Genomic DNA, 13160 nt, shown 5'->3' on the forward strand with positions numbered 1-13160 from the left:
GCCAAGGATAGAGACTAGCTCTGAAGTGTCCGTGCCATGACGTCCAGCATGGCTTCAGGGACTGACCAGAAGGAGCTGCAGAGAATCTCGTCAGAGCTGCAAAGTCTGACGGTCCACAGAGATCAGCTCATCAACAGACTGCACCTACTGGACATGCTGAAGGAGTTCCGGCAGAAAGCAGGATACCATGTGGAAGGTCAGAACTTCTGCCCTTATCTGTCTCTAATTTAATAATAATAATAATAATCATCATCATCATCAACATCATCATTCTTTCATATACATTCTTCCTTTTTTTCACCTGTAGAAATTTTTCTTTTTCTTTTTTATTGTAATTTTATTCAAGTTCTATTCCTAAAATATTTTTTTAAACTTTATTTTATTCTCTTTTTTTTCTTATTGACTCTACTTTTATGATGTGGAGAGTCGAAAAGCTTTTCACTACATGCACAGTGTGGTTGTGTGTGTGACAAATAAAAACATAATAATAATAACAACAACAATAATAATAATAATAATAATAATAATAATGATGGTCATATTTCTGTCATTTCTTCTTCTTCTTCTTCTTAATAATAATAATAATAATAATAATAATAATTATTATTATTATTCCTTAATATACTTTCTTTTCTTTTTCACCTGTAGAGTTAGTTCTGTAGAGTTTATATTCTTTATTTATTTCTGTAATTTTATCCAAATTCTATTTTTAGTATGTTTTTATTCTTTATTTTATTCTCTTTTTAATTCTTATTTTCTTTTTCTTCTTATTTATGATGTGGAGAGTCGCAAAGCTTTTCACTACATGCTTGCTGTGGTTGTGTATATGACCAATAAAAATTTCATAATAATAATAAAAATAATGTTTTTTCTTTTTAGTAATAATAATATTACTACTATTAATAATAATAATAATAAATCATTTTTTTATGTGTTCTTCCTTTTTTCACCCGAAGAACTTATATTTTAAATTATATTTTTATACTTTATTTTATTCTCTTTTTGTTCTTATTGACTTGCTCTGGAGAGTTGAAAAGTTTTTTACTACATGCAGTGTGTGGTTGAGTAAGTGACAAATAAAAATGGAATAATAATAATAATAATAATAATAATAATTCTTTCATATACATTCTTTCCTTCTCCACCCATAGAATTAATTCTGTAGAGGTTTTATTGTCATTTTATTCTATTAAATTCTATTCTTAGTATATTTTTGTTATTTATATTAACTTTAAATGTTCCCTTTTCGATTCTTGATGTGGAGAGTCGCAAAGCTTTTCACTACATGCGCAATAATTGTGTACGTGATGATGAAGACGATGGCGACGATGATGATGATGATGATGGCGATGGCGATGATGAAATGTTTGAAGTCTAGGCTGAAGCTAAAGTTTGAGTGAAGTTCAGTATTTTTGAACAGCAGGTAATCCTGGCGGGGAAAAATCGACTGACGAGTACGAGAAGATCGAGCAGGAACTCAAGCAGCTTTCTGAAAGGAAATTAGAGCTGCAGGCTTTACTAGAGAAGCTGGAGGGAGGCGTATCATGTAAGGGTAGAAGCCTGTTATTTTGTTATATGCTTCACATCTTCCACTACTGATTTCACCTCTAATGTTTCTGAATCTCTTTGGTTTTATAGGTGACACTTTAACTATCACGCAGAAAGACGAGCTGAGCAGTGATGAGATATTTACTGTGGAGAGACCGCCGTCCTATCCAGGTGCTGTTTATTAAAGCCCCAGTATTTCATTCAGTGTTCGTTTTCATACAGCTGTCTTGTGTTTTGATGGAAAAATGTCTTAGATCATATTATCTGTCATTTCTTTATCATATTTTACTGTAAGAGACTATGAGCTTGTGTGAAGTCAGAAATCTACTTTATTAAATAGATAAAAATTACTTCCATATAAATCACTTTCCTTTTTGTCAGTTTTTCAAAATCCAGATTCAGTTCATTTGTGCTTTTCTGCTGAATGAAGCACAGCAGGACAGATTAATAAAATCCAAACCGCATCAACCACAATGCAGTGTACCGTTTTCTCTGGCCAGAAGTATGTGGACCCTCACACCTGATCTTGTTAGAAATTCTTCTCTTCTCTTCTCTTCTCTTCTCTTCTCTTCTCTTCTCTTCTCTTCTCTTCTTCTACCTCTCCTCTCCTCTCCTTCTACATCTTCCTCTCATCTCCTCTCCTTCTACCTTTTCCTCTCCCTCTACCTCTTCCTCTCCTCTCCTTCTACCTCTTCCTCTCCTTCTACGTCTTCCTCTCCCTCTACCTCTACCTCTTCCTCTCCTCTCCTTCTACCTTTTCCTCTCCCTCTACCTCTACCTCTTCCTCTCCTCTCCTTCTACCTCTTCCTCTCCTCTCCTCCTACCTTTTCCTCTCCGTCTACTTCTTCCTCTCCTCTCCTCTCCTTTCCTCTCCTCCTACCGCTTCCTCTCCTCTCCTTCTACCTTTTCCTCTCCGTCTACCTCTTCCTCTCCTCTCCTCTCCTCTCCTTCTACCTCTTCCTCTCCTTCTATGTCTTCCTCTCCCTCTACCTCTACCTCTTCCTCTCCTCTCCTTCTACCTTTTCCTCTCCCTCTACCTCTACCTCTTCCTCTCCTCTCCTTCTACCTCTTCCTCTCCTCTCCTCCTACCTTTTCCTCTCCCTCTACCTCTACCTCTTCCTCTCCTCTCCTCCTACCTTTTCCTCTCCCTCTACCTCTACCTCTTCCTCTCCTCTCCTTCTACCTCTTCCTCTCCTCTCCTCCTACCTTTTCCTCTCCGTCTACCTCTTCCTCTCCTCTCCTCTCCTTCTACCTCTTCCTCTCCTCTCCTTCTACCTTTTCCTCTCCGTCTACCTCTTCCTCTCCTCTCCTCTCCTTCTACCTCTTCCTCTCCTCTCCTTCTACCTTTTCCTCTCTGTCTACCTCTTCCTCTCCTCTCCTCCTCTCCTTCTACCTCTTCCTCTCCATCTACCTCTTCCTCTCATCTCCTCTCCTTCTACCTCTTCACCTCCTCTACCTCTCCTCTCCTGTCTTCTGTGAAGGTTTTCCACTAGATGTTGGAGCGTGACTGTGGGGATTAGTGATCATTCAGCTAGAGCAAGAGTATTAGTGAGATCAGACACTGATGTTGTAAGAGTGAGGGGGTCTGGGGTTCAGTCTGTGTTCCAGTTCATCCCAAAGGTGTTCAGTGGGGTTGAGTCAGAGTCAGGGCTCAGTGCAGGACACTCCAGTTCTTCCACTCCAACCTTAACCTCTACACCATGTCTTCATGGAGCTCTGTGCTTTGTGTACAGGGGCATACAGGGGCTGGAAAAGGAAAAACCCAGAGTACATCTCCAGACCCTTAACATTTCTCATCCACCACATTTTACTGTTAGTACATCGTCCCAGTTTCTTACAAACCCAGGTTCATCCATCAGACCTGCACCATTCCACCGCTCCAGCTCCACTCCATTCCACTGTTATTGCACTTTGGCTTGTGTGCAGCTGCTTGGCCATGTATAACCAGTGTCAGGGAGCTCCTGATGCACGGATCTTGTGCTGTAGCATGTAGCTTTGAGGCGGTTAGAAATGAGTGATGCACAGGGGTTTATTTGTGTTTTGTACATGCAACATGCTTCCTCAGCGCTCAGAGACTCTGCTCTGTGAGTTCACTGGGTCGAGTTGTTGCTCACTGATTCTTCCATTTCACACAAACAACGGTCAGAAACTACTCAAAGATTTAACGTCACTGAACTCTTCAGCTCTTATTCTACTCCCGGTGCTGATGGAGATGGCTGGAGCTGCAGCTGGAGCTTGACTTTATGCACCTGTTAGCAGTGGGCATGGCTAAAACACCTGAACTCAGTCATTAGGAAGGGTGCACATACTTATTGTCCATATTATTTTAATAACAGCAGGAAATCAAGCTTTGACCGCAGACACGTGTTGTGATTAACTAGCTTGGGTTAGATTTATAAACACAGTGCCCTTCAAAAGTATTGGAATGAGGAATATTAAAATATGAGCTATGTGGGGAAAAATTGTTTATTATTAGAAAATCATTCATTTTTTTTTTGTAAATTAATGATTCTTTATCTGCACAGTTATGACTGATCATATATTGTAGAAGTAGAATAAATGAACATTAAGACTCCTAGCAGCATATAAGAACAAAATAACTCGTTTGCAACACATGCAACAAAATGAAAGTGTGTGTGTCACTGTGCAGTTCAGCTCTCTATTCAGCTGTTAGTTGTTCAGTCAGGGACATTCTGCTGATATATTTTCCTGATTCAGGTTTAAGCAGAAGCTCCGTTTCCAGATGATTAAGCCTGGGCTCGATTAAGCTGAAACTTTTTTTTTCTCTTCATGTAATTGAGGTATATTATGTATAAAGCTTACTTTATCATTCAGCGTGAACGTCCTGTTCAGCATGCAGACGTATGACATCGAGAGCCTTGGATTAAATGATACCACACGCCATATCATTACTTTTTTTTTTAATCCGTTGTCTGAAGGCAGCAGCCATGTGTCTGGTGTTTTTTCCTCTGGTTATAAATACCAGAGGTGTTTAGCTTCTTAGATAACAGTCCAGAGAAAACAGGAGGTGGTTCAAGGCAGCGGTCCTCCTGGGGACTGGGAGCACATGGAATTCAGGAGTTTTTCAGGAATGCATTGCACTATTTGTTTGCATTGCACTAAAATTTTTCTTAGGGCTCTTGATGGAGATTATTTCTGGAAGAAATGCAATTATGTAAAAACAAAAAAAAACAAAAACAGGTCCACTGAGAGTGATTGTCTCTCTCCTATTGATGTCCAGTTGATCCAGTTTACATAAAAAAAAAAGGTGTGTGTATATGTATATATATATATATATTTTTTTTTTTTTTCATGAAAAATTCCATAAATTTTGTATCTGGGTGATTACAAAAGTTCAAAAGGGCTTTTTGCTTTTAAGCATGAATTCATATTCTGGTCTCAAAGTATGTGTGTGTGTGTGTGTGTGTGTGTGTGTGTTTCAGCTCCTCAGGTGATTACAGACATGAACAATCTCCCACGACATTCATCACAGATCCTGTGTCCTCACTGTCAACAGTACGTCACGACAGAGGTCAGAACAGTGATCGGGAACACCACCTGGCTCGTGTGTCTGGCCTGCAGTTTCCTGTGGTCAGTGTCATTACGGGTTTAACACTGTGGGTAGCTTAGTGTTAAGGAGTTACACCACTGATCAGAAGGTTGTGAGTTCAAATCCCACCTAACGTCCACCTCTGGGCCCTTGAGCAAGGCCCTTAACCCTCAATTGCTCAGTTGTTGCTCTGGATGAATGGTGTAAAAGTAACACAATGTCTAGTATTTATGGTGTTTAGAAGACGTCTTCATCCAGACACACAACTGAAGGCTTTGCTCAAGGGCCAGCAGTGGCTTTGACCAGTCGTTTAACATCTTCAAAGAAAGTTCTAGACATGTAGAGTCTGTTCATGTACAAAAAGAAACAAGTTTATTCTTGTATATTCACATTCATAAAAAGTGAAGCGGGTAAAATAAGTATTGAACACGTCACCATTTTCCTCAGTAAATATATTTCTAAAGGTGCTATTGACATGAAATATTCACCAGATGATGTTAACAACACATTTAATCCAGACATGCAAAGAAATCAAACTATAGATGTCCATAAATTAAGTTTAGAATTATATTTAATATATAAGAAATGGTGACATGTTCAATACTTATTTTACCCGCTGTACAAACTCCATCCACTTCTGCGGAACAGACTAGCGCTGTGTCTCAAATCTCACTCTGACCCCTTACAAAGCACTAACACTAATCTGGTTTCCAATTACAGATAACATTTGAATTTTAAAGCAGAACAAAAGCCGTGTTTCAGTGTGTCTGCATTTTTCTAAATCAGTAAATACTTGTGAGCTATCACAATGACAGGGAAAGGGTTTTATGAGACCCAGAGCTGGACAGTGTGATTAAGGTTGCTGTGAATAACATCACCAAACATTTTACAGTCTGATTCGGAAACCTTGACGTCTTTGGGGATCGTATCAGTCATTTATATCCTGAAGTTATAATGCTGTAAAAGTGCTATACAAGGCAATGAATGTTCGGGATGTAGATAAGATACATAATGAGTGTGTGAACAGTTTGCTGCTGCTTCTGCACACACACACACACACACACGCACCAATAAATCAGGCTCCAATGCTTTCACCTCAGGACACATCACACCATCACACTGGGATTATTTACTATAGCAACATTATAGTCCTGACTGGACTGGGAAAATCAGAGTGAGAGGAATATTATTCTGGATTTTAGTCACTTTATTACACTTTATTGTGTACGTTTCTAATATAGCAAAAATGTTCAGATGTCACTAAAGTCCTCCATTCTGAATCTGGAATTCAAAAAGTGGTTAAGGCTTAGAGCCATTTGGAAAAAAAAAACCCCTGAAAAGTTTAGGAAGATCCGTGATCCGTGTCTCCTATACCTCAGCTGATGCTCTTTCATTAATAAAGCTGTTATTGATGATACTTTATCATGTCTTATGCTGATTCCTCATGTAGCTGCATCGCCGGCTGCTGCCTCCTCCCCTTCTGCATCAGCAGCTTCAAAGACGTGCAGCACAAATGCCCCAAGTGTCGCAGCCTCTTACACACCTGCACCAACATGTAAGGAACAGGAAGACTAATAAAAAAAACGAGTCTGCTGCATGACCGGCTGCATGGAGGTGTGTATGTGTGTGTGTGTGTGTGTGTGCGCTCCATGAAAAAGAAACACTGTGGATCAAACTGATCCGTGGTGAAGGGAACGAAACAGACGTTTTAATGACACAGAGGGATATATGTACAGTAACAATATCTACAATGTTAAGCTCATTTTTTTACACTGGCACATGATAGAAAAAAAGAATAAATATTTTTTATGTGCAGAAAAGAAAAGCGACAAAATGAATAAGCAAAGCTAACACTGAAAATGGAGTACCCTAGGTTCCAGTATACACTAGCGCTTGTGCGATCGGAGATGGATGCATTACAACAGGGCTGGGTGGTGGTGGTGGTGGTGGTGGGTCTCTATAATAAGGATGAAACCTGTCTCAGATCCCACTGTAGAACCTTCTGGACTTTCACTCAGTGCCTCAGTTTTCAGGAAGCCATTTCAAGCCATTCATCTCCTGACTATAAATTATTCCACAGCTTTACTCTGGTCTGAAAAGAATTCAGAGCATTTTTTAGAACCGTATTGTTTGTCTTTTTGTACTTTCTGTGTGATGAAGACACTCTGTCTCTCTGTCCTTGCACTTCCTGTTGAAACGAGATCGTTGTTGATCTTTGTGGTTAAAAGCATGATGTAACGGTCAAAGGGAATGTGTGAATAAGCCGATGAATAATGCAGCACCTAAATTAACAGTTTTGCTCATAAGTTTACACACCCCTTGGTGGAATGGTAAACAAACCGTGTTGTGTTTTTGTACATAGCATTTCTTTATTTATTTTTTGGGCATTGACAACCAGATTTGTTTATCATTTGAAATTTGCATATACTACCTAATAATAAAGTTTACACACCCTTGTATGTTATATAAAAGTATGTTGTTATACTGTGAAGGTTGAGAATCCGACTTGTTTGTTGATCTGTGTAAACAGTTTGTGTTTGTTTTTGTTTGTTTGTTTTTTTGTCGTGTTTGGTGTACGCCTGCACTGAATTTACTGACTGTTAAAATAAATGCAAAAGAAAACTCAGTCATTCTACATAATAAATTTGGTAAAGACATTGAAAGCCAATCAGCAATATTAAAACTATAAAGACGTAGAAACCCAGTGTTAAATGATCAGGTTAAGATTTCTGAATCAGCCACCAGGAAAACTGTGAGATGCAGAGACAGACACCTCTATAAGCTTCTTCTACTCAAATACTGGCTTCTCTGAAACACAGCGGCCACTTCAGAATCCACAATAAGGAAATGTCTGAACAAAAACAGGTTTGTGGTGGAGAAAACAGCATTTTTACACAAAAACCACAAAACAGCCTGCGTGAAATAAACCAAATATCATCTGGTGAAATCTCAAGATTTTTCAGAGCCATGAAATAAAATCTGAGCAACCAGAAGCATTCTGCATGGAGAGGAATCAACAAAGCTTATTTATCAGAAATCCTTGATTTGCATGCAGCAGCCAGGAAGCTGAACCTGGAGCGCCATGATAACAATCTGCACAGGGCAGAAGTCCAGATAATCATCGTGTGGTGTCAATCAATCTACGGTGGAAGAGCGGTGAAGAACGGTTTTGATGCAACCCTCGAAAATCATTTGCAGGGAATTAAAAAGCACACAGCAAACACACAAGGTGTTTTAGCAATGGATTGTTGGTCTGTCCCCGGAGACTTGGGTCACAAAGCAGGGGATAGTGTGGACAGGATGGCAGTCTAACACACAGCACAGTCACACACAATACAGACAGTTTAGAGATGCAGTCAGCATACAGCACATGTGTTTGGGGTGGGGAGGAAACTGGAGAACCTGAAGAAAACCCCTGAAGCCCTGGGAGAAAACACACACAGGGTCTGAGGTGGGAATCGAACCGTAAACCCTGCAGGTTTGTCTCCAGGGTTGCTGCCTCAGAGTGTGTGTGTGTGTGTGTGTGTGTGTGTGTGTGTGTGTGTGTGTGTGTGTGTGTGTGTGTGTGTGTGTGTGTGTGTGTGTGTGTGTGTGTGTGTGTGTGTGTGTGTGTGTGTGTGTGTCACCCAACAAATGACAAAGTTATCAAAAGGAAAACCTTGGCTCTCTGAGTAAATTAAAGAGCTACACTTAAACAAAAAGACTTTTCTTTTTCATAAAACTCAATTCTTGGTCACTTCACAGTCACATGTTCATGTCATGTTTTTATGTCATTTTGTGACGTCTTTTTATGAACTCAGCAGCTTAGTTACTACATCAGATTTGAACAGAACAGAACTGAACCACTGTATGATTGGGTTTTCTGTTAATCAAGGCACACGTGCACCACATGATTAATGAAAGGTGTACATCAATAATGATGTTTTTCTAGGATAAATGTGGGCCCTGCTGTAGACAGGCTGGTCAATAGCACAAAAAAACAAAGCCTGTTTAAGCTGGCCAGGATGCTGTAAGGAGCGCCTTCCACATATCCGGCACAATATTTTTTTCACAGTGATGATAATGACTTGGCGTTAGATTTTAAATTTCTCTGTACAATCGCCTCATCCTCACTTCTCAGTAAACAAAACTTACTCTCTGGCCGTTTTCTTTGGAACATCATCTGTCTGAAATGCAGGTTATGCAGAGCTGCTGCAAAACAGATGTCATGGTGTGTTAAAGCAAACAAACAAGTCACAAAAGAAAAAAAAAGAGAAGATAAAAAAAATATTTATATATATATATATACACCTTAGAAATATTGGAAAGTCATGAATGAAATGGCCAACATTCTTTCCATCTTCAAAGACAGTTATCAGTGCACAAATCTGAAACATCTGGCCACTAAAACCAGGAGCAAATAACAAACTGCAGTTGCTGAAGCATGGTCAGTTTCTGTAACACAGTTAAAGAGATCCAGTAACATCACTCTGAATTTAATAGAGGCTGAGAGACCTCTCCATCGTCCACTGCTGTAACCATGAGGCCATCTGGTCCAATCCTGTGACTCTCCAAGTGACTGTAAGACTTACACCAACTCACAACTTCTGCCTCATACCTTCTTTCATCTCTCAGTCCCACTGCAAATCATGAGAGTCCAGGAAGTTGGACGAGAAGATGGCAGCCGGCGCAGAGACACCTGTTGACCCCGGCACGGTCAGTTCCAACCACTCCATGCTGTCCAGGTTGGTGTCGTGCAGGTGGAGCGAGGTGGGTGGCGGGGTGGAAAATCTCAGCTCGCCAGTGTCCATGGGTGAATGAGGCGACTCCAACAACTGGCTGTGCAGTTCCTCCATGAGGTGGAGAGCACGAGGCTCCGTGTTGGATGGCAGCGGCCCGTCCAGTAGAGCCTCCAGCTGGTGATCTGAGGCCAGTGCCACCAGACTGGGCATGTGGGCAACGTGGACCTGAGGTGGAGGACGAGACAGTGCCGTATTGATGGGGAGAGTGGTGACACTGGCTGTCACAGGCAGAAGTTTCTCCGGAGACTGAGTATCTTGTCTGAGCAGGGGAGAGATTTCTGAGAAGGGTGAAAGAAGGTTCAAATTAAGATTCTTTAATCAAACAGCGAAAACAAAGACTTTCAGTACAAAGTAAACACTTTTCTAATTAACACCAGGCTGGAATTATGGGAAATCCTGATGTGATTTTGATCTCACAGCCCTTTTCAATTTTTGCGTAAGACTTTTTCTCACCTCCACTCTCAATCAAGACGTCAAACAAGTCGTCCATGTGCTGACTGACCGCTGTGGGGATCTTGGAGAAAGGAAGAACATTAGAAGTTGTGAGAGAAGTTGTATGGGCATCAGTCATCAATCTCTGATTAAAGTCTGTGTAAACCAAACTAAAGAATTACACAAAACTTTCTACAAAACTTGATTTTCTTGGTGTTCATGTGTGTATGTTGATACATGGCATATAATGGAATAAAAAGTATATTTTAAAGCAGAATCTACACAGATGATATAGAGTCAGATTGTATCACTAATAGCATGAATCCATGGACTTGACCTGCCTTGTGTGACCAGTTCAGGTTGGTGGAGGTGGTGTACTGGTGTTTTGAGAGCCTAGCATTCATAATAAAGTGCTCAGTGAGTGTACATCCACATACACACTGTTCAGCCATAACATTTAAACAACAAGCCTAATACTGTGTAATTTTTCTTGTGCCACTAAAGCAGCTCTGAGGTGTACAGGCATGGACGCCACAAGATCTCTGAAGGTGTGCTGTGGTTTCTGGCACCAAGACGTCAGCAGCAGATCCTTTAAGTCATGTAAGATGTGAGGTGGAGCCTCCATGGATCAGACTTGTTTGTGCAGCTTATCATACAGATACTTTAAACAGTCTGAGATCTGGGGAATTTGGAGGTCAAGTCAACACCATGAGCTCTTTGTTCAGGAACAGTTTGAGGAACATGACAATGTTTACAGTGTGACAGGGAGCATCATCCTGCTGAAAGAGGACACTGCTGCCATAAGGGAACAGCGTTAGCATGAAGAGGTGAACTCGGTGTGTAACAGTGTTTAGGTAGGAGCTACGTGTCAAAGTAACATCCACATGAACGCAGGAGCCGAGGTTTCCCAGCAGAACATTGCCCAGAGCATCACACTGCCTCCTCCGGCTCTCCTTCTTCCCACAGTGCATCCTGGTGCTGTCTCTTCCCCAGGTAAGTGACTCACACGCACCCGGCCATCCATGTGATGTAAAAGAAAACGTGATAGATCAGACCAGGCCTCCTTCATTGCTCCATGGTCCAGTTCTGATGCTCAGGTGTCCATTGTAGGAGCTTTGGGTGATGTACAGGAGTCAGCATGGTCACTCTGACACTCTGGGATCAGACTTGATGACCTTTTACTGAACATTGTTCTGTTTCCAACACATCAACTTCGAGAATTTGATTGTTCACTAGAGAGAGAGAGATTGTGAGAAACTTGACATTTGAAGTCCAGGTGCTTTTTTTTTTTTTTTTTTTTTTTAATATGAATAACAGTCCAGTTTTGGTGATAGCATGATAGCTTCAAGATTCTTCTTCTTGGCTGACAGAAGAGGAACCTGATGTGGTCTACTGCTGTTGTTTATTCATGCTGAGATATGAAAATGAGATGCCTAAAGAAATATTTTGTGTGTGTATTTTTAACGTGACAGTGTGGTCCGTATATAAAAATGAAAATAAGAATGGAAACTGATCAACTGAGGTTTACACCAATCAGGCATAACATTATGACCACTTGCCTAATATTGTATCGGTTTTGCTGCCAAAACAGCCCTGACCCATCATGCACTGTGTATTCTGACACCTTTCTATCAGAACCAGCATTAACTTCTTCAGCAATTTGAGCAACAGTAGCTCGTCTGTTGGATCGGATCACAGGGGTCAGCCTTTACTCCCCACGTGCATCAATGAGCCTTGACCGTCCATGACCACTGTTCCTTCCTTGGACCACTTTTGATAGATACTGACCACTGCAGACCGGGAACACCCCACAAGAGCTGCAGTTTTGGAGATGTCCTGATCCAGTGGTCTAGCCATCACAATTTGGCCCTTGGTCAAACTCGTCCCTTACGCTTGTCCATTTTTCCTGCTTCTAACATCAACTTTGAGGACAAAATGTTCACTTGCTGCTTAATATATCCCACCTACTAACAGGTGCCATGATGAGGAGATCATCAGTGTTATTCACTTCACCTGGACTGCTCACAATGTTATACCTGATCTTTGTATAACTGTTAGTGTTCTTAAGTGTACATTTCCACACACTCAAAAACAGGCATAGGAAACCATTTTCTGGGATTTTCATGAATATGAATGAGAAGTCAATTTTTTCTGAGACTTGCACTTTACCTGCATAGTAGCCTGAAGTGCTCTAGTCTGTTTGACAGCCTCTTCATAGCGAGGAGGGTCTTTGTTCTTAGGGCTGTGATGGTTGCTGAATGGAGATGGTGGAAGGATGTAGGTGGGCTGGCAGGGGGAGGTTGGCTAAAGAGGGAAAACAGAAAAAAAGAAAGGGTTTATTTCATTTTCCACTGAGACGGACAGATGGAGGGAAACCATAATGCTGCAGACATTAAACCCACACACTTAAGGTTTCTGGTAAGGAGCCCCAAACAATGACCTGTGTCTTCCCTTCATCTCAGACTAAGAGATTCTACATAAATTTATTTATATAGACAGACAGACACGTGTAATCTTAGAACAGGAATCTGGAGAAATGTGAAAAATACAGACTTACTTTTGTGTTGAATCCATTTGGAGGACTGTGTCTAGGTGAGCAGGACTGAGCCACTTCAGGTCTTTGCTGCTCCTGCTTCTGTCCCAGTTCGACACCTGAGCCAGAACTGCTGCACACAGACATTATCTGTGGACAAACACACTGCTAGTGAGGATTGACCTAGCCTCTGTGTGTGTGTGTGTGTGTGTGTGTATATGACTGGCATGCATGCAGAGCTAAAGTGTCAGCATGTGCACTGCCTATTCATCACTTGGCACCTGCTCCAGTTCCCATGCCTGACTGCAGCCAGTGC

General features: G+C 41.0%; 2 protein-coding genes across 6 annotated transcripts in view; one reads left to right on the forward strand and one right to left on the reverse strand.

Annotated features, from left to right (window-relative positions):
* Window positions 1-10: 10 nt before the first annotated feature.
* On the forward strand, window positions 11-7476 carry LOC131344906 (uncharacterized). Of its 2 annotated transcripts, none has more exons than XM_058377455.1 (5): window positions 11-196; window positions 1421-1546; window positions 1639-1719; window positions 4992-5139; window positions 6549-7476. In XM_058377455.1, exons 1-5 carry the CDS (start codon window positions 37-39, stop codon window positions 6655-6657), a joined length of 624 nt encoding a protein of 207 aa, XP_058233438.1. In that variant the 5' UTR covers window positions 11-36; the 3' UTR covers window positions 6658-7476. The 2 variants fall into 2 exon arrangements, with proteins under 2 accessions (XP_058233438.1, XP_058233439.1); XM_058377456.1 differs by having other exon boundaries at window positions 37-196; window positions 1424-1546.
* A 145-nt stretch (window positions 7477-7621) lies between these two features.
* Window positions 7622-13160, reverse strand: part of mrtfbb (myocardin related transcription factor Bb) — a 51398-nt gene continuing 45859 nt past the window's right edge. For 3 of the 4 annotated variants that reach the window (XM_058377451.1, XM_058377452.1, XM_058377453.1), the window contains 4 exons: window positions 12869-12994; window positions 12481-12615; window positions 10333-10393; window positions 7622-10157 (listed from right to left, as the gene is read on the reverse strand). In XM_058377451.1, the coding sequence (XP_058233434.1) occupies window positions 9709-10157; window positions 10333-10393; window positions 12481-12615; window positions 12869-12994 (771 nt within the window). In that variant the 3' untranslated portion in view covers window positions 7622-9708. The other variant, XM_058377454.1, reaches the window with a different exon arrangement.

This window comes from Hemibagrus wyckioides, linkage group LG24, assembly GCF_019097595.1.
Source record: "Hemibagrus wyckioides isolate EC202008001 linkage group LG24, SWU_Hwy_1.0, whole genome shotgun sequence".
In the NCBI taxonomy this organism is placed as follows: Eukaryota; Metazoa; Chordata; class Actinopteri; order Siluriformes; family Bagridae; genus Hemibagrus; species Hemibagrus wyckioides.

Bases quoted from the DNA above. Each gene is read 5' to 3' on its own strand.
- LOC131344906 (XM_058377455.1), top strand. From the start codon at position 37: ATGACGTCCAGCATGGCTTCAGGGACTGACCAGAAGGAGCTGCAGAGA. The intron at 1,720-4,991 runs GTGCTGTTTATT...TGTGTGTTTCAG, and splicing joins GAGACCGCCGTCCTATCCAG to CTCCTCAGGTGATTACAGAC. The intron at 5,140-6,548 runs GTCAGTGTCATT...TTCCTCATGTAG, and splicing joins CTGGCCTGCAGTTTCCTGTG to CTGCATCGCCGGCTGCTGCC.